Consider the following 20,919-nt stretch of genomic DNA (forward strand, 5'->3'; position numbering starts at 1 on the left):
TCAGTATCCACTGTTCTTGCCTCCAAAACCCCTTCAAACATCTGTAGCTGCCGAAGACTCAGTGCAGGGTGATTCCCTGAGAGCCGCAGGAAAATAGTCACCCGCAAAGAGCTAGCATCTTTGTCTGAAGCTCCAGAATAAATGGTACATTGGTAGCCATCTGTCCGATTCACAGTTATGCTAGATGGGTGTTGTGTTTCTCCAGATTTCTTCTTCAGTGTTATACAAATAGTGAAGCAGATGCGTTATCATGTCTAAGTAATGGAGAGTATATGACTGTTGAGTCCTTAACCATAACTGAAGTCGTGTGAAGTATGTATAGAAAGTGAACCAGCTGTACAAAGAGTACATTTAGTGATGATGCTGTTACCTCCTCCTAAGGAAATTTTGCTATCGGTGTTACAGAAGAATAATATTAGTGACAATCGATTTACCATCCACCATGATGATCCCAAAAAGTATTCAGTGACTTTGGTTCTTAATTGACTTCAACATTTCGAAAGTGAATGAGTGAAATATTAGAAAGAATATTCATTATTCTTCACTCACACATCCTCAGTGAAATGACTAAACAAACTGAATCAATAAGACATTGGAACAATATCTAAATGTTTTATCATTGTATATCAGGATGATTTAAAAAAAAAAAGTATAGTCATGCCTGGGTATGCTTATAATGATCATATAACATACAGGATAGTAGGGTCTCAGGGAAGTTTAAAGACCCAGCCAGGCTACATCCCCTAACAACTAACATGAATAACCAAAGAAAACCTGGGGGTCTGACGTTCAAGAGGAGCCTTTGGAGGCGCTACCTCCAATAATGCATCACGGTGATTATTGATTGCTCTTTTTAATGAGCGCTTGATCAACCGTTTCGGGTAATGTCTGGCTTGCAGTTGGTTAGATAAGCCCTCAGCATGTTTATTGAAGGTTTCTAATGTAGAACAATTCCTCCGAACCCGAAGGAATTGCCCATAGGGCAAATTATCCTTCAGGGCTTAGGGATGCTGACTTTCATACAAAAGCAAAGAGTTCCTGGCCATGGATTTCCTGAATAGTTCAGTCTGTAGACCCACAGGGGTCACATAAATAGATAAATCCAGGAAAGAGATTCTTTCTCTACTACTCTCCACAGTAAATTTAAGGAACTCATTGCGAGAATTTAACCACTGGTGGAAAGCCAGAATAGACTCCCAGTCACCTCGCCATATCACAAGGATATCATCTATATATCGCTTCCACCAACGGATGTGTGGAAAGAATGGGTTGGTGGAAGTCAGGACATGCTCCTGTTCGAAAGAATGGACATAAAGGTTCGCCAGACTGGGTGCAAAAATGCTTCCCATGCTGGTACCTGATGTCTGTAAATAGATGGTGTTTTCAAACATGAAGAAGTTTTCTTTCATGGCAGTTTTTGCTAAAGCCATGATGAAAGAGACTGGCGTGATAGATTCCAATTTGGTACCCTCTAAGATGGATGTGATAGTATCAAGGGTTTCATCCTGGGGGAAAGAGGTATAGAGAGATTCGACGTCGAATGAGACAAGATGATCTGTTGCTTCATCAAAGTCGATCTCTGGGATTACACGTAGCACATCCTTAGTATCCTTAAGGTATGTGGGCATTGTCTGAACCAAAGGTCTCAGGAAGAAATCCACAAAGGCTGACAAAGGCTCCAAAAGGAAACCTTGCCCCGATATAATGGGTCTGCCAGGTGGTGGTCTCTGGGCTTTGTGGACCTTTGGTAGAGTGTAAAAGTAAGGCACAGTAGGATTCTGTGCTTGTAAGAACAAAGCATCATGGTTGGTAATCCAACCTTCACTCAAGGCTTCATCAACCATGTATTTGATTTCAGTTGTCAATCTTTCTGTCGGGTCATTACTTAAAGGAATGTAAGAGTTAGTATTACTCAATTGTCGCAAGCATTCATTCCGATACACCTCAGTGTCTTGGATGACAATAGAGCCCCCTTTGTCAGCGGGTTTGACAGTAATCAAAGGATCTTTCGCTAGTTGTTGTAAAGCCTCTTCTTCAAGTCTTGAAAGATTTTTGAAAGTATTGTTTCTCGTGTTCCAAAGTTTTTCCACATCATCCTTCACGGCCTTTTCAAAGGTCGCCACTTGTGGTGGTACAGAATGTACTGGAGGGAAAAAGGAAGATTTTGTCCTCAGTCCTGTGTTTGTATTAGTCATGCAATCATCATCGCTCACCTTGTCTCTAAAAAAGTAATGTAGACGTAGTTTGCGAAAAAACTGGGCAAGTTCCACCTGCAGTTTAAAAGGGTCGCCATAATCAGTGATGACAAATCCTAAACCTCAGCAGTTGTAGGTATAACTTTATTTTTCTACAGGCCTTTCACTGATGGGCTCCTACCTCAAAAACTCAACTTTTTCTACCTGGTTCAAAAACTAAAATGAAACTTGGCAACATATTTACCACAATATAGAAGACCGTGTAGGTGAAAAAAAGTGACAAAGTATGATTCTGATAATGGAAACCAGTTCCATATTACCAAGGTGAATCAAAGGTGCTGCTAACTATAACATTTTGTGAATTATTGGGTATTGGGTATTAGGAAATTGCAGCCTTATAATATTGGTTCTTTTCATATGTAGGCATTGTTTATTCATTAGTTGTGATTTTGGATATTCTTGACTTTGGGTGATTTAACTTGCATTTCATGTGTCAGTGGTGAAACTAGAACTAGATGCTTTTCTCCCTGTGGCCTCAGATGGTTGTCCTGAGCTGGAAAATGGAATATAGAGCATTGTGGAGCCAGGATAAGGAGGGCACGTTTATTAATGAGTTTAGAGGTGTAGAGCACAGTATGAACTTAGTTTTTCATTCATTTATTCGAATAAAGGTAATAAAAACAAGTACAACCATCGCTGTTTTGAAACACAGCAAAAGATTGTGGCATCCTCTTAGTTTATGAGCAGATTAAAAAAAATGCACAAATTTAGACCACTTGTTAAGTTAGCATGAACATATGATGTACACAGTGCCCTCCTCAATTATCCCCTAACATTATTGGCTCTAGTGGCGTAGCTAGACTATGGTCCGCCTGTGGCTTCCGGCATTTGCTGCCCGTAGTAAGAGCGAGGCGATTCCCACTCCAGCCATAGTTAAGAGCGGGGCGGGAGGCCGCCACCACCAAAATTCATGCTATCTGGGGCGATCGCTAAACACCCCTCCACCCCCCGCGCACCCCTTATGCTATGCCCCTGATTGGCCTGTTTCAGTGAGATTCTTGAGGGACAAGGGGCTATCCAATGTCAATGCAAATCTCGTTTAGGACCCTCTATAACCAACTTGAGGCCTGTTTCTTAGTTGATCTAAATGTGCTACTAAGAGAAGACACAGCTCTAAACAATTTACTTGAGTTCAATACCAAAAGGAACATGGAGAGTAACTTTTTTTTAGTTATCATTTTCCTCTGAAATACTGAGATTTTCTATTTTTAGTAAGGACTAGTGGTTTTGCTGTCACAAGGTAGCCGGCCAAACTGACATGCGCAATTCATACTTTTCATTGCTGCCAATCAGCAGCAATGATGCACTGGCCCACCTCCTTTGCTTATATGGAGGAACTGCCACTGGTAAGGATGGTGAACAATGAACAGAGGGAAAAACGTGTTCTGTCGTCTCCAAAGATCGGGTATTACAGAAACGTAAGATACTTTAATCGTATCATCTCTGTTTCCATGCAAGTTACTCCAGTAGCAGCCCAGAAGAAGCTATTGAAGACCCTTTTGGAAGCAAAAAGAGGGTGATGCTCACCCAAAGGGCATCTTCTTGTTACAGAATGCATGCTCAGGAGTCACAAAAGATGTTCAGTGACCGGTTTCCTGATGGAGTTCCACCTGATGATAAACAGATGACATGTCCAATGTGGTGGACACAGAAACCACCTTGAGCATTGCCTATAATTTCGTGATGTTGGACAGGTTCTGAGGGTCTACCCGAATGTTGTGGTGCAGATCATACAACTGCATGCACCTCATTAACTCTCAATTGGGCATGTGTGCCAACTCAATGAGAGCCAACTGCTGGGAGCTCTCAATTTGTTCTATAATGTTTAACTCTGCCAGCCTATTCAGCTTTCTTTTTCAAATCATCCCTCAAAACAACTATCCCCCTCTTCACGTATGTGCACATGGTGTAAGATGTGCAGCATACGCTCACCCATTCATGCTGGGTGGGCACGGAGATGTGTTTCTCTGAACTCCATTGTGGCTCGAGTCTTCCACTGCAGAGAAGTTCAACGAGTATAGATTCCTCTTGGTGTGAGGCTTTGCAGCTGCAATGCTTGCACTTCCCAAAACATGCAGACGGAGTCAAGATATATATTTGATTGCTGCTGGAACTTTGTTGCCAAGAGATTGTAACTCATTGCACTTGCATCAGAAGTTATCAAAGTCTAACAGGTGTAGGGCTTCTATGCGTGAGATCAGTAGGTGGATGAGGGAGAACTGGCTTAAAATGAATGTATAGAAAGCCGAAATAGTGGTGTTCGCAGTGTACAGTTCACTCTGGACTGAACACTGGTGGTCAGATACTTTTCGTACTTTACCTAACTAAAATAGCGTCAGCCAAAAACCTGGGTGTGATGTTTGATAACACCTTGACCTGTGACAAACAGGTCAATAGAACTGTATGTTCTTGGTTTTGGATGATCAACATCTTAAAGAAAGTACTGCGTCTTCTTCCAAAAGAGCTCAGGGTACGAGTGGTCATTGAACTCATCATCTTCCATTTGGACTACTGCAAGCCCTATAGTTAAATATCAACCAACATTTGTTAAACAAGCTCCAAATCATTGAGAATCCGGCTGCATGCCTGGTCCTGGGAGTATCCAAATACTCGTTGGTCAGGGAAGGTTGGAGATACCTTCACCGGCTGCATATAAAGAAACGGGTGTCCTTTAAAACGCTTTGTTTTGGCAGATCAAGCTCTCCACTCTCAGGGATCGAGCTATCTTAAGACAACCCTGAATTGGTACGTTCCCATGAGATCTTTGAGATCAGCGGGACACCATAAGATAGCTGTTCTACGATGTAAGAAAGCCAGGTGGGGGCAACGGGCTTTCTCAGTGGCAACTGCCAGGCTGTGGAAACCCCTTCCTGAACATATCAGGAGCCTGAGCTCACACCCACTGTGACAAGCCGACAAGCTTTTGGTGATCCTCAGAATAAAGAGAGCGCACTGGGGAGGGAGAAGTTTCATTGCAGGAACAGAAAAACTCGGGGACATACTCCCCTCAAACCTAAAAAACAGTTCCAACGTAATCACCTTTAGAACATCAACATAAAAACTTGACTCTTTCACAACTAGTGGTATTTCACTCTTATCTGGTATCATCTTTTCCATAAAGCAGCGCCAAGATGCCTCGGGGCATTCAAGTGCTTCAGAAATCTAAAAATCAAATCACTGTTCTGTAACAACTTATAATGTGGCTTTTTGTGGATTAGGCTTCTATTGGGGATTGCATTGCATTGGGTCTGTTTGTTTCGGGTTCTCACTGTTCGCTCTGTTTCTTTACCATTCGTAGCACTTTGATGCCTTCTGGTCTAATGCGCTCTAGAAATACCATAAATAGAAATACATTAGTATTGGCATATACCTTCAAGGATTAAAAACTCTACAGCATTGATTACTTGTTATTTCATGAGAGAAACACAGCTCATGAATTGATCAGAGCACAGTCTTAATTTACAGTTCACTGAAAGTTGTTATCAATTTTGAAGCACATATTATAGTTCCGGTAGTTTCGTACCTCTACCATCTATGATTCATTTATATTTCATCTCCAGAAAATCAGAGGCTTACTAACCCTAGACAGCCAGTTATACAGAGATAGTCACATGGTATATTGTAGGAAAGTGCCATTTTTGTGTGGTCACCCTTACACTTTTTTTGCCAATGCTGATGGTATTCCCTCTGAAAGTGCACTGGAGTCTGCTAATCAGAACCCAGTGCCCTCTCCCTAAAATATGATGCATATAAATTGGTAACCCCCACTGGCAAGGACTTTAACCTCCTATAAAAGTCCCAGGTAAGTGGTACCTGTGGTACCCAGGGCATGGGAGTTAAAGGGGTCACCAGGGCCTGCAGCACTGGTTGTGCCACCCTGAGTGACTCAAGTAAAGAGATGACAGCAGGCCTGCCATTGCAGATGGCCGGAACAGAGCAAACTGGTCAAACTTGACTTTGACCTCACCATGGGTGGCAAGGTCACATCACTAATTCTAATATATTTCAGTCACCCCTAAGGTGGACCTCCTGTACCCTCACACACCCCAAAGTATGTCATGCTTCATCATTGGGCGGTTGCTCCTGGTCAGGGCGGCGCTGCAATGCCCTACGGGTCCCATAGGGCATGACATCCTTTGGGGGGTGTGAGGGCATAGAGAGACAAGACTTGCGTTTTGCCTCTAGCCTGTGGAGTGTAGATCTATGCCTTTACTTTTTGATTTTCCTTCCTTCCCTTTGCTGTGGATGACTACTGCGCCCACCCCTGGAACAGTTGAATTATCCTGGTACTGCACAACTGTGACACATCCTGGACCAGAAACCAGCTCCAAAGGAAAGAGGAATCCCTCTGCCAGCCAAAGGCATCTCCAGAGCTTTCTTGGATTAGAGGTACTCATCCCCTGCAGCCCGCAGGTAAAGCACGCTCCCAGAACCAAAGACTCATTGGCCATTGGGCCTGTTGACGGACCACTCGAAAGTAAATGGTACAGTGCATAGTAGGAAATATAGTCCTGACCTCCAGCAAGTTTCAGGCAACTACTGTGTTCCCCCGGTCTCCAGGGCGTCAAAATACACAAAGGTTAGTTTTGCTCTTACTAAGGCCTGTTGGTGGCTAGTCAGGCTACCACTACCTTTATTCAATGCTGTGCCTCGGGGGTACCCCACAGCATCCTCAACCTGATGCCCTAGTGGTCCTGTTGTTGGAATTTTGCATCCCTTTCCTTATCCACACTGTCCAAGCAGCAAAACTAGCACCTGTGGCTCCTGCATTCAGCACCAGACAGCCAGGACAACTTCCCAACCAGGCCCTATGAGCCAGGTAAAATTCAACTGACTGTCTGGCCCTGGCCCTGGCCCTGGCCCTGGGACCCAAATTACCCTAACACTCAGTGGTTTCCGCTGACCTTGACCTGCAAGTGAGCGAGTGTCATTAATATAATTTCCCATTAACCACTATTTTAAGGATTTGCAGTTGTGAAATGCCCTGATTTTTTTTTGCTTCAAAAATCCATAACTCCGATGGTCTTTTTTTATGTTTAAGTTTATATAAAATCTGCTTTATTTTTATAAATTGGTGTCAGATCTCTTCTGAGTTGTGACAATTACTTATCGCCCATGTTGGTACCCATAAAGGTTTAACACACGTTCCTCTAGTAAAGCCTGACAGCTCCGTGTCACACTACCAGGACTGAGTGAGGGATTAATTAGTGTGAATCCAAAGGACCTTTCTGCGGTTAGGTGAAGGTATTCTATAGTGAAGCCTAACCAGACTCACTACATAATAAACCACTTTCCTACATATATCATAAGTCAGTTTAAAAATACTAAACTGTAATGTAATTATAATATAAATTACAAAATACAAATTATTTCTTGTTGTAGACACCAACACCTTTGCAGTACAGATTGAGCCCAGGAGTCAGACAGGAAGAATGAAGATATTCAGTGTTGCTGTCTTTTTCTATCTAGTGCAATTCCCCTTTCCCATGCCTACCGCTGGCCACCAAAAATATCCTTTGTATGGTCATCAGCGAGTTTCAGGAAGTGGGAATATGAGCACTGCACCTGGTGATCCAGATTGCCAGGTTGGTACAACTCCAACATATGGCAGCACTACTTCCCTCAACCTGGTTTTTTGGGTGCAGTCTTTTAGCTTTCCCGGTATTTCCAAAAGAAACCCATGCCAATTTCCACTCCTACTTTTTTGATATGTATCTGATTTCGTAGGAACTAATTTACTTGGGGCCATATTAAGAGTTTGGTGGACGGGATGCCATCCACAAAAAAAGCGGATGTCCCATGGCATGTGTAATACAGTGGACAGCGCATCTATCAATCACATTATGACAGAGTATTTGGATCACCATTCTGTAAAGGAGGCCCTTGATCTGGATGGTTGTGATCAAGAAATATGTGTAATTCCTTCTGTTCTCCCTACCCAATTAAACATTATCCATTTCAACAAGATAATTTGCAGTGTTGTCCCTGCGATTGTCCTGAAAATGTAACCTCCCACAGAATTCACTATCCACTTCAACTAACTTCTTTTTGTTTGCAAACATATGCATCTTGGGTTTCACTACCATGAGTACCTCACATTTCATAAAATGTTCTACTTCAGTCAGGGTGTATGGCATCATAATCAGCCGTGATGCAAACTTTCACCTGACCTACATCCACATTCCAGTAAGGGAATTACTCTTTCTCTCCTCAATAGCCAGTTCATAGGCCTCATACCCACCAAACTCCAACAACTCCTGTACCATCCTCTCATTTACCCACAATTTCTAACACTTTCACCATCTTCTTTCCTCTTACTTTAGCTTTACATACCGAACAAAAGGCCCCTTTCTGTTTCATTTGAAATTTTTTATTGTACAACTGAGACAATCCTTCCAATTATCAAGATGCCTTCTACGCCCCAAACAGAAACAGACTATATTTCTTTCTTCTTTGTCAACTCACCCACGCACACAAGGCTCTCCACAAGACTAGCCCAGCCTACCTCAACAGACGGCTCTCCTTCTACATCCCCAACTGCCAGCTACGCTACGCCGACCTCTCACTCGCTACCGTCCCGCACATCCGAAGAACAACCACCGGTGGGAGATCCTTCTACCACCTCGCCACCAGGACATGGAACACCCTCCCACTGAGCCTACGACAGACCCAAGACCTGCTGACCTTCAGGAGGATACTCAAGACCTGGCTGTTCGATCAGTAGCCCCCCTCCCCCCAGCACCTTGAGACCCTCGCGGGTATGTAGAGCGCTTTACAAATGAATGATTGATTGATTGAACTCAGATTGACTTTATTTGATTTTTTTAACAACTCTATTTGTTATACACTTTATAATATAGCAGTTGGGTGATGCATTATTGCTGTATCGTTTACATGTGAGCCACCATCTTATTTTCAATTTCATAAAGTAATAATAAAACACATGGGGAAAAATCAAGAAAGAGAGACACCAATGATAAATGGAAAAAAACACAAGAAAAGAGATCAATTTTTCCAACAATGTGAACATATCACATCCTCCATTTTCTGATAAGGTATCATGATATGGTAAATGATTCTCATATTTAAAACATGAGTCTGGTCCGAACATGCAGTAAGTTATATATTAATTTTAACAATAGCAAGCCACACAGTATTATTATGGTGTTATCCATCATCCAATTCAGAAACATTTTAAGGCATGAGGAAAGTGGTCATCTTTCCAAGGCCCCCACCTTCCAAGGCACCCCCCTGCCTCGAGGAAGTTGACCTTTGCCTATCCTATTTTCAATCTAAACCTATCTCCTTGGCCTACCTGTTAAGTCCTGTCTTGAATGAAGGGCGGAGACAGGATAGATGAAGGATAAAGGTTCTTTAATGCAGTTTCCTCCACAGCATACATGTAGCACGTCAGCTAGAAATAGCAGTCAGGCAGTAACTGACTCAAGAGAGAACACACAACATAGAACACCAATGGGCATTCTAAACAATAGAGACAGGTGAATAATTATAGAGGATCTAAAACTCTAAACCATAGATACCACACATCTCCCTTCCCTAAAACAAAACAAAAACTAAAACAAATACATTAAAGATAAAAATCCTTGAGATAAGCAGGAGCACAAGTGTTGGGACTGCTCCGTCTGAGAACAGGTGGAAGAGCGACTGGAGCAGTAATAACACTTGGATCAGCAGTGGAACAATCAGATACAACATTTGAAGCACAATTATTATTAACAACATGAGGAGGCGAAGATAGGTCCGATATCACAGATGACGGGCTTGGGCACTCCAAGTCAAAAGTTCCAGAGCTAAAGGAAAGGTGCCTTTGAGGAGAAGAAGTGGAGAGTTGAAAATCCGGAGAAGAACAGACTGAGAAATTGCTGTCCTTCTGGTCTTTGCAGTCTTTGAAAACAGGGGGTTTGACAACCACAACATTTCTCTTGCTCCACCATTTCCCATTTGAAAGTAAAACAGCATTTTTTGAGACTCTGATGATTTTTGAAGCAGGATAGAATTTTGAAGTATGACTACTGTTTTTCAGAGGTCTTTTGACTTTGACGGAGTCACCCACCTTAAAAGAAACAATTTTAGTTTTGAACTTGTCATCATAAGCAATTTTCATCTTGTTTTGCATTGAAACAACTCTGTCACGAACCTGACCAACATCAGGTAATTTCCCATCAACTTTTGTCTTGTCAAGGACCCAGGGGGGGCTAAGCTTGGAAGAACCAAAACGTTTCTTCAATAAGACAAAAGGGGTAACACCAGTTGTGGAATGGGGTGTATTATGATAACTCCACAGTCTTTCTTTAATCGCTTTAGAAACATCCAAATTTTTCACACAGGCTAACTGGATTGTGTCTTTTATCATCTTATTAACTCTTTCAACCATGCCATTTCCTTGTGGGCTGTATAGAGCAACGGTCAAGTGTTTGATGTCAAGATTAGATAAAAAATTTTGAGTGACATGAGATTTGAACTGGACACCATTGTCCGAAACTAGGTACTTTGGAATCCCTTCTCTATGAAAAAGGTCATCCAAAAAATCAATAACCCCAACCGTGGAAGGATCAGACATGAATCTGCACTCAACCCACTTGGAAAAATAATCCACAAGGACTAAGGCATATCTTAAATGAGGCTTCAGATTATACATGGGACCGATAAAGTCAATGCCCAGTTTCTCCCAGGGACCTTGAGGATAGGGCACAGGATTAAGGGGGGTATTACGTAGCTTGAGAGACTTGTCAGCTTCAGAACAACAGGAACACCTGCCAACAAAATTTTCTACATCAACATCTAGATTAGGCCACCAGTAGTAGAGTCTTAACCTTTTCTTGGTACCAGTGATTCCTAAATGACCAAGATGAGCTAAATTCAACAATTTTACCTTGAGTTTGTTAGGAGGAATTAATAAGGAGCCCCTCATCAAAAATTCATCCTCAACGGTAAGTTCCTCTTTTACTTTAGAAAACAAACGTAAGCCAGGATCAAGATTCCTGTCATCGGGCCAGCCCTTGATGACATGACCTTTGACTACGTCTTGGACTTTATCCAACTTAACACAATCCAACCACTCATCCTTACTGATGATACTCTCAGAGAACAATAAACCATCAACCATACCCACAACACACTCAGAGTCCTCACAAAGGAAAGAAGACTCTTCAGAAACCTTAAGGGGACATCTAGAAAGGAAGTCAGCACGGGTATTTTTACCTCCGGGGATATGTGTAATAGAAAAATTAAATTCGTACATCCTTGAGAGTAATCTAACTAAACGAGGACTGAGACTATTGTGGTCTTTGTTCGATAAAAGAAACACTAAAGGTTTATGGTCGGTAACCAAAATAAATCTTCTACCCCAAAGGTAAGTTTCGAAATGCTTGGTGGCCCAAAGACAAGCCAGGGCTTCCCTCTCAATGGTGCTGTATCTGCGTTCTGCAGGAGAAAGGGATCTGGAAGAAAAACCAACAGTTTGTTCCACTCCATCCACTAACTGAGACAAAACAGCCCCTAGCCCGATGCCACTTGCATCCACCGTGACAATTGATTGAATGTCATCTCTAAAGGAATGAAGAGAGGGAGCCTGTACAATGAGCTTCTTTAAATGCACAAAGGTCTTGTTAAGAGAATCATCCCATCCTCGTCGCCAATTGTTAAGTCCTGTCTTGAATGAAGGGCGGAGACAGGATAGATGAAGGATAAAGGTTCTTTAATGCAGTTTCCTCCACAGCATACATGTAGCACGTCAGCTAGAAATAGCAGTCAGGCAGTAACTGACTCAAGAGAGAACACCCAACATAGAACACCAATGGGCATTCTAAACAATAGAGACAGGTGAATAATTATAGAGGATCTAAAACTCTAAACCATAGATACCACACAACCTCTCCCTCCATCTCTGTCTGTCTCTTTCCTCTGTATCATTTTAAGGATTTTGGGGTCCTGACTAAGACGTATGTCAACTAATTTTTGTGATATAGTTTAAAATATAATTTAGCATTGTCTGGCATCATGTGGGTTTTAATTAGCAGGAAATAGGTAATAGCATTCACATTTGTTCCGTACATGGGTATGCCCGTGGCCCTCAAAATCTTTAAAATGACACTGACCCGATCATCTTTTCTGCAAAGCTCTATGCTAATCTAGATGTCTGTCAGGAGATGGAAATACACCAACTATTTGGATCAGGGATTGAGGAGGCTGTGGGTGTAACAGTGACGCATGTCTCATAAAATATGTTTGGAAAGGGACTCCATATGCTCTCAAATTGTGATAGTTAATCATTCATTGTAGCTGTTCCTTTGTGTATAAATTCCGAACTTTATTCCACCAGAGAGTAACAGTAGGCCGATCTGGACTTTCCATTTCTTGGTCACTGTTAGCCCAGCCAATAATAGGTGGACAATGAGACTGAGAAAAGTAGATGCAACCCCTCCTTGTCTTCATATCCTCTCAACACAACAAGGGTATCTTGTTGACTCTTTCCCAACAGGTTGAGGCAATGCTTTGATCGCACTAACGTTTCCTATAAACCCTGACACCATGGAATTTGATGCATTTGAAACACACGCTGCTTCTTCCAAAGATTCTTCTTCTTTAGATAAGAGACAACCCTGTACTTTCTTGCTATTCGCTTTTTCTATCCACTACACACTAATCATTTCTCCCATACATTTTCTATAATTTCGAGTCGCTGCCAAGGATCAGAAGGTCACTACGTAGTCGCTCCCAGACAACTGCACTCTTTGAAAAGTCTGCGTCTTTCCAAAACCACAATTTTTCTTTGGATCTAGATTTTTATCACCATAGAGCAAAGATTCCCAAACTGTGGGTCGTGACCCAAGTCGTGAGCTAATTTTTGGTGGGTCGCAAAAGGCCTTAGAAGTTGAACCAGCAATAAACTAAGAGGCCTTTAAATGTTGTATGTATCTTGTCACATTTGCTGCGCTTCAAAGACAGAAGGTAAATGTCAGACTGTCTTTGACAAACTGCTGCTTTTTCTTTTAACGCAGGTTTTTAAGCAAACTATGCGACAATTTTGTTCAGGTGTAGTGTGAGTGAAAGTAAAGGATGTAGGATGTCACTTTTATAACACACAACTCATTTTAAATACAAGTAATGAACTGTACACTTATTTCAGTATCTATCAGCAGTAGGGAAAGCAAATACAAAAGCACAATTTGTTTTGACATTCTAAGGTGTGATGAAGGCAAAGATTGTAATAGGATCAAAACAAATCAAGACACTTTACTCAGTGGAGCTCAAATGAAAAATATTCACTGAGTGAAAGAGCCAACTAGCCCCCTTTCACCATAATGATATCACAAAAATTCACATGGTTGTAGTTCCATAATAAGTCAATCATTAACATAACAGCACAAGACAGATACATGTCTATTTTAGATTTCACTTGCATTAGGGTACTGTCATGCTATGCCAGTGGAAGGTTCCTCATTTATGTTTGCATTTCATGAAATAATATGTGTTAACCTAAAGTGGGTACAGTTCTACAAAACGCTGAACAGCACTGGGAACTTAAATTATTCATAACAAAACTGTCTTGATTTCACAGTTCTCCTAATGTGGACCTCAAGGATAAATTGTTAGAACTTACGTTTTGCCATTCCTCTTCCCTAGTTGTCTCTTCCCTACTGCTCAGCCCGAATGAGTGCTGGTGTGCTTGATGATGTTTGGAATGTTGGATGTGTGTGATGTCACGGAATGCTTGGGGTCTGGAGATGTGTGGAGTGGCAGTTGGTTGATGCAGGATGAGCAGCAGGGAGGCTGCTCCTGGTGGGGCTTTGTTATCTTTTACTTATCTACTTGAAACTTAACTTGGAACTAAGCTTCATTAAATCCAGCGTGTTTTATATACCTGGCTCAAGGACTTTAAATTACTACATAAATGCATTGCTAAATCATAATAAAAGAAAAAAAGAGATTTAAAAGAAACAATAATAGTACATTCATATGTATTAATTGATATACACCATACATTGGATAGGAACTAAGCTCTTGGCCTAATGTATTACTTATTTTAATACATGTTGATTTATAGTGATTTGCAAGGCACTTTCTCTTGTGCAAAGCAAAGAGGCGGAGTCTTTATTCAACAAATTTTTTCATGGATATGCAATAATGAAATATTGAAACAACTTGTTTAAAAATATGTTTATTTATTAGTTCCTTGTTTTATTTGATTAAAAGAGTGCAGATTATGCTGCTGAATTTATGGATTTCACAAAACTTAAAGCGTAATGTTTGGGCCCTGTTGGAAACTTTAGAGAGTAACCAGGGTTCAACAAGACTATGCTTGGGAGAAATGTAAGTTATGCGGAGTAACTTGCATAATGTTGGAAATTTTGCATTACGCTTGTTAGCTGAAATTCCCTAAATTACACCAGTCATATGTGCCGTTCGCTGTAAATTTTACTGTAAATGCTCAGGGATTATGAGAAGAACCAGAACTGCTGTTGCTGATGCCACTTGTATTTATTTGCAATATTTCTTTTTACGGGTGGAATAAGGAACAGAGGTCCCTCGATAAAGGAATGTGCAGAAATTATGTGCAGTCAAATGACATTCTTAATTAAGTAAACCATGAAAGTCCCAAAAACTGCACAGTGAGTGCTAGTGTAGAAAAACGTCCTTGGTAATCCTTCATAAGTGACACACGGATGGGATAAACATGATCATCTAGTGTGTCGAATTAACAAGAACAGCACAGCCCATCATAACACATCATGAGGCATATTACCAAGGGCCTTATCGCTGCTTTAGCTGCACTTTTTGCCGCTAAAGCTGCAATATTTTTATCGCCCTATCAGCAAGCTGTCTCTAACAGCAGTTAGCAATAGCTTTCTGTCGAAAGCGACTGGTTTGGGTGCCGCTTTACATGTCAGCGATATTTATCGCTAATGACATGCAAAGTAGGCGTTCCCGACCAACAGACCTGAGAAACAGCCGCTAGCAGGCCTATCGCATATTAGCAAGGAGGCCCTGGTCCCAGTTAGCGACGTAAAAAGTTGCGCTAACCGGGGTCATCGCCGGTTTTTTAACACCTGCTAACATCAGGAGTTAGCTATACCTAACATGGGGGGGGGGTGGATTATGCTGATACGACTACAGGGTCGTATCAGCAAGGTTTTCCACCTTCCCCATGCAACATCGCTGGTTTTCTCGCGATGTTGGCCCTTCCCTCCCGCTATCGCTGGAATATATATCACCATGGCGCTAATTGTTGCTAATACAGCGTTAGCGTGGTGCTATAGTCCAGCGATAGCTGGCGATGGAAATATTTGCGCTAAGCGCGCTCTGCAATATTTTTTGCAGCTTCTTGCTAATATGCCCCTAAATATTCAACAGTGGTTCTACGGTACATTCAGTCGCCGGTGTTTCGACCCTCAACTCATTCTAGGATTATCATCATGACTCTAACATCTATGATGAGCCCGAGACCATAATAGCAGCCATGAGAAGCCTAATAATGACTCCCCAGCAGACATTGGGAGCTGCTCGCGTGGGACTGTTTGTGAGTGCCTGTCAGCAATGAAGTTCTGTTAGCCAAAGAAGAAAGATTATTTTTCGCACATAGTCTTGCTTTAGCAAAGGGATTTCATTGCTCCTGCTCCAGTAGCCTGTTTCAGTCTGCCCTGGAGTCTGCCTGCCTCATAGTCATTCCACACACAGGCACTCACAGTCTCATGTGACCAGCCCCTGGCTTCTGCTGCCCATTTTGAAATGTAAGGTTAACCTGATAAACTCTTTCACAACTGATGTCTGCTGGGGAGTTATTGTGCTTTCTGCATATTCTTTTAAATAACGACCTTTCTGGCACATGCATCAACGTAGGCTTTTGCGATTCCTAAATAGCGATTTTTAAGGAATCGCTATTTAGGAATCACAAAAGCCTATGCATGTAGAAATCGCTATAAAAATAGCGATTCCTAAACATTCCTTAATTGCTACTCGCAAATTGCTAGTCGCAATTCAGGAATGCTGTCCCATTCATTCCTATGGGCCTACAGGCCCATAGGAATGAAGAGGAGATTGCATGAGCAATTTGCGAGTATCAGTAGGTACTCGCAAATTGCGAGTACTAGTAGGTACTCGCAAATTGCTCATGCAATTTCAAGGGTGTCAACATGACACCCTGTTGCACCCCTGAAATTGATCTCTGCACATATGTTGCACACACACATGCCCTATGGGCATGTGTGTGCGCAACATGAAACTTTGAAAAATGCACGAAAGTGCATTTTTCAAAGTTTTAGCAAATTACCATGAAGTTCAACTTCATGGTAATTTGCTACTCCTATTAGCGAAATCGCAAATTTTTTAACTTTCATGCATTGCATTTAAGGAATCTCAACTTGGGATTCCTTAAATGCAATCGCAATTTAAGGAATCGCAATTTAGAGATTCCTTAAATTGCGATTTTTGCATTTGGGATGATGCATCCCAAATGCAAAAATACCGGAGGCAAAGGGGCGGATTCTGAGAATCTGCCCGTTTGCGACCGGTATTTAGTTTGATGCATGGGGCCCTTTGTTCCTTGTTCTGTCAATTACCCCAGGTCCCGGTGATTACTGGTTTCCCATAAGTTAAAAAACTACCATTTTCTTTTACAGTAAAGAAATGCACTTGAGCTAAAATTGGACACAAGAATACATTTCACACTGAAATATAGTGTTAAATGAAGAGTGTGCATTTTGCATAATTTCATGTAATTTTGTATAATTTTCTCCAAAATTCGCAGAATTATATGAAAGCAAATTACACGAATTTCGCACAACTCCAATGCAGACATTGTATCGTTTTTATTCTTTCAATGACTGCTGTTGATCTTTGAAAGTAATGGGGCTTAATATTTGCAAGAAGCAAGTAATCTGATCTGTCTGGGGAAGGATAACTCCCGAGAACAGTTTGAAACAAAATGGGTCAAAAAGAGGATTTTAAAACAATTTTCAAATGTTTGCTCAAACACCATAGACTCTAAACCCCAGCATAAAACAGAGACGTGATAAAACATTTTCTATTTTGTTCAAATGCAAACAGGCCTCTTCCCTCAACGCGTTTACCAGACTGATGGGTTAATAGGAAGAGCACAAATGATATGGGCATGCTGGCGAGCTCACTAAAGGGTTGCCACTTGCCAACTTTTCTAGTGAAAAATACATGTCATTATGGTCACGTTTTAAGTGCCTGCAAAGACTGGCCATGGTACTTAAACTTTAAATAAAATCTTCCGTTTCCATTTTTAACATTACTTCTGTGCCTGTTTACTGTACTTATCAGTCCAAGGTCGTTAAGGCAGTTCTAGAGCACATTTTCAAATGCTTTCTTATTCTGATTACTGTTTTAAGTATGTACTGATGTGGGGGAGAGGGGTGAGAATACCAGCTTTAGACGACATTCCTAATTTTTTTACAGCCTTGGACATTAAAATACGGGTCATGCCAGAGAAAAAAAGCCTGGAGGCAGTCCTATAAATGGGTGGAATTTCTATTGCATGCACCGCTTTGCTGTCTCGTTCCTCGATGTAGGTGAGTAATTTGTCACATCTCATTGGGCGAGTAAATATAGTAGATTGCTAAATCAGTAGCTGGGCATTGCTTTCACAAGTCAAAGAAATCCCATTTTAGGCCTCTGGAGCTTATCCGGCTCTAGGTGGTGCGCACTGAGTCACGAGATGGTTCATTGATCACAGCCAAGATCAGCACTGCTGGACTCTCCTTAAGAATGACCCATTTCGGATTCAGTACTGTAATTGTGGCCTTCATGCTAGGACCCAGCTTCATCTGACGTGCCTGTCAGGTGTTTTGAGCGGTGAGCCATCAGCCCATAGACACCGATAATTAGAGGGCACGCCGCATTAGCCGCCACAAAAATGCTGGGCACGTTTCTAAAGCTGCACCCACAAGCAAATGCACAATGTGTTTAAAAGCACAACAACCTGTCTGGAGCTATTTATATCAAAACATGTTGTAACGGTGGTTTTTGGTATAATTAGCCAACGTGGATAAGATATTTACCAATTCAGAACAACAGCCAAAAGGTATTCTAGTCTCAATAGTGTTTCAACTCCAATCTATGCATTGCTTCTGCTGTATGTGTAGTAGTAGTAATATTAGCAGTGGTAATAGCAGCAAAACTCATATTACAGTGGTAACAGCTAAAGTAAAATGATTATTATCTGCAGTAATAGTAATAAGTACAGAAGCTTGTAGTGATTGAGTCAGGTACGCATGATGAGTTTCAGGTAGCTTTATTCAAGATGGTACAATAGACCCCACCAGGAGCAGCCAGCATGCTGCTCAGCCCAGTCAACTATGAACATTTGACTCATAACATTCTATAACATGTCATCACAGTAAGATTCTACAGGCAGGGCCTGAATAGCATTGAACTCAGGATATAGCACAACATCATCAGGTTACGTATTAGTTGTAATAGTTATGAAAGTATTAGAAGTAGCAGTAAAAGAAACACCTTCGCAACAATAGCAGTATTAGTGGAAGCAGTGGCAAGAGTATTCGTTGCAGCAGCAATGATAGTAGTAGTAATAATATCAGCAGTAGTAGCAGCAGTGGTAGTCATAGCCGCAACAGCAGTATCTGTATTAGTAGTAGTAGCAGCCAAAGCAGCAGCAGTGATAGATGTAACAATAGTAGTAGGAATAACAGAAGCTCAGTTGGCAGAGGCAGAAAAAATAGCAGTAGCAGAGATAGTAGTGATTGGAATGAAAGTAATAATTCAGTTCGGATATACCCCTAATCTAGAGCACAGCCATACTAATATTTTGTCTTATAGTATCTTACCGCCATTTCATTGACCGCGCATAGCTGTGTCGCCCAGCTGGGCTCGCTCCTTTTTTGAGCCTTTGCAGGTGCTCAAAAGTTTGATTTTGCAATCAGAAATCCCAAATTAATTCTGATGCAAGGAACCAGAATTATCAGATTTCTCAGGCCGAAAATTGTATTTACGAGTCCAGTCAGGGGAAATCCGTTGATAGTGCAGAATGACTTCAGTTACAACTTTAGAGTTAGGAGTGGTAGCATGTTTCTTCCCCGGGGGCTCAGCCTTGAGGGGTGCCTTTGGGAAGATACTGAATACACACAAAGTTGCAGGTTTTTTTTAACCACAAATCTTCCAAATTGTTTTTCTCACCCAGGTCCCACACCTACTCTATGAAGCATTGGAAATGCAATAGGTTTCACATTTGCTTGTGTTAGAGCTATTGGCGTTGTAAATGACAATGTCTTTTACCAATGTGTTATGTATGTGGTGTGTAGTGTAATTATGTGGGTTGGATTGGAATTCTTAGTTGAGGAATTGTGTGGAGTAGTATTGTGTGGATTTGTGTAGTGGAATTATGTGGCACTGTGTGCAGTGGAATTATATGGATAGTATATATGTGGCATTGATTGTACTTGAATTATGTGGTGTGAAATTGTGTGTTATGGAGTGGAATTGTGTGAAATACTATTTTGTGGAGTGGCATGAAGTAGAGTTTAATTATGTGGTGTGCTGTTGAATGTTGTGGAATTGTGTGGTGAGGATTGGATGCATGGGGTGTTGTGTAATGGTGTTGTTGAAATATGTGTTTTGGTGTTGAATTATGTGGTGTGTATTGGAATGTGTTGAGTTATAGGCCACTGATCAAAACATATTCAACAGTGACATTCATAATGAAAAGCTCACACCACCACAATGGCAAATAGAGCACTGGTATGTATGCAATCCAACGATTATAACCCTCGTATCTGAAGGCAAAGGTGTATAGCACATATAGACAACTGGTAGTGCAGTAATCAGAGTCACTAAGTGCAGTAGAGACATTGGTACTCAAAGGTATAGTTTATGTAGAGAAACGAAGAAGCCATACGATATAGGCTAGCTTGTTTGGGATCTCAAGAGACCATGGTACAAACTCACCAGAAAAGATATGGTATAATTGCAGATTTGTGCAAATTCTAAAAAATGGCCAGGCTTCAACTGCACAACAAGCACACCAACCAACTTGCTACCCATATCAGCACATCCTCTCCGGCTAGTGATATCACATCATATAAGCAACATAACCCACCACAGGTCAACAGAAAATATTGTCCAAAGACATGGCTACATTTAAGGTACTGAGTCCAAACTAAAGAATGGAGAGGTTTTGTATACTACTCAAGAGCTCCACGAGCAATGATCCATAACATAATGTCTCAGAAACAAAGAGAGAACATGACGCAATGGATCTAGAGATGGTGATTGTGACAATTTGAGGTTGTGACATAAACCCAACCAGATTTGGCTATGGTTGAGTAAAGAAAACATAAGTGAGAGAATTTTGTCCAGATGGCGGCTTGAAGCTGAGTGTGTGTAGAGGTTTGGCTCCTCCGAGTGTTTACTTGATCCTTTCCGTTGCTATCAGACTTCAGCCCCACCTGAATTTTGTCCTGCTCACCTTTCTTAAAGCACTGTTGCTAGAGAAAAAGGATGGTCAAATGCTGAGGGAAAACAGAGAAGGATATGCCATTTCGCAACGTGCTTTAAGTGTGTGAGGTGCAGTAACGTGAGTCATTTGGGATTTCCACACAAGGTCCAAGCTACCATCTCCCTTGTTCTGTCCAAACTCGATTACGCCAATAGCCTCTACCACGGA

At 41.5% G+C, this 20,919-nt stretch overlaps 1 protein-coding gene across 2 annotated transcripts in view; it reads left to right on the forward strand.

The window, feature by feature from the left end:
* LOC144818148 (uncharacterized) overlaps positions 1 to 20,919 on the forward strand; it is a 138,661-nt gene that overhangs the window by 39,934 nt on the left and 77,808 nt on the right. For both annotated transcript variants that reach the window (XR_013607053.1, XM_078675261.1), the window contains exon 2: positions 17,697 to 17,809. Coding sequence is in view for 1 of the 2 variants with exons in the window: in XM_078675261.1 (XP_078531387.1) it covers positions 17,697 to 17,809 (113 nt within the window). In the remaining variant the exon portion in view is untranslated. The remainder of the gene's footprint in view (positions 1 to 17,696; positions 17,810 to 20,919) is intronic.

Source organism: Lissotriton helveticus, chromosome 2_1, assembly GCF_964261635.1.
Source record: "Lissotriton helveticus chromosome 2_1, aLisHel1.1, whole genome shotgun sequence".
NCBI lineage: Eukaryota > Metazoa > Chordata > Amphibia > Caudata > Salamandridae > Lissotriton > Lissotriton helveticus.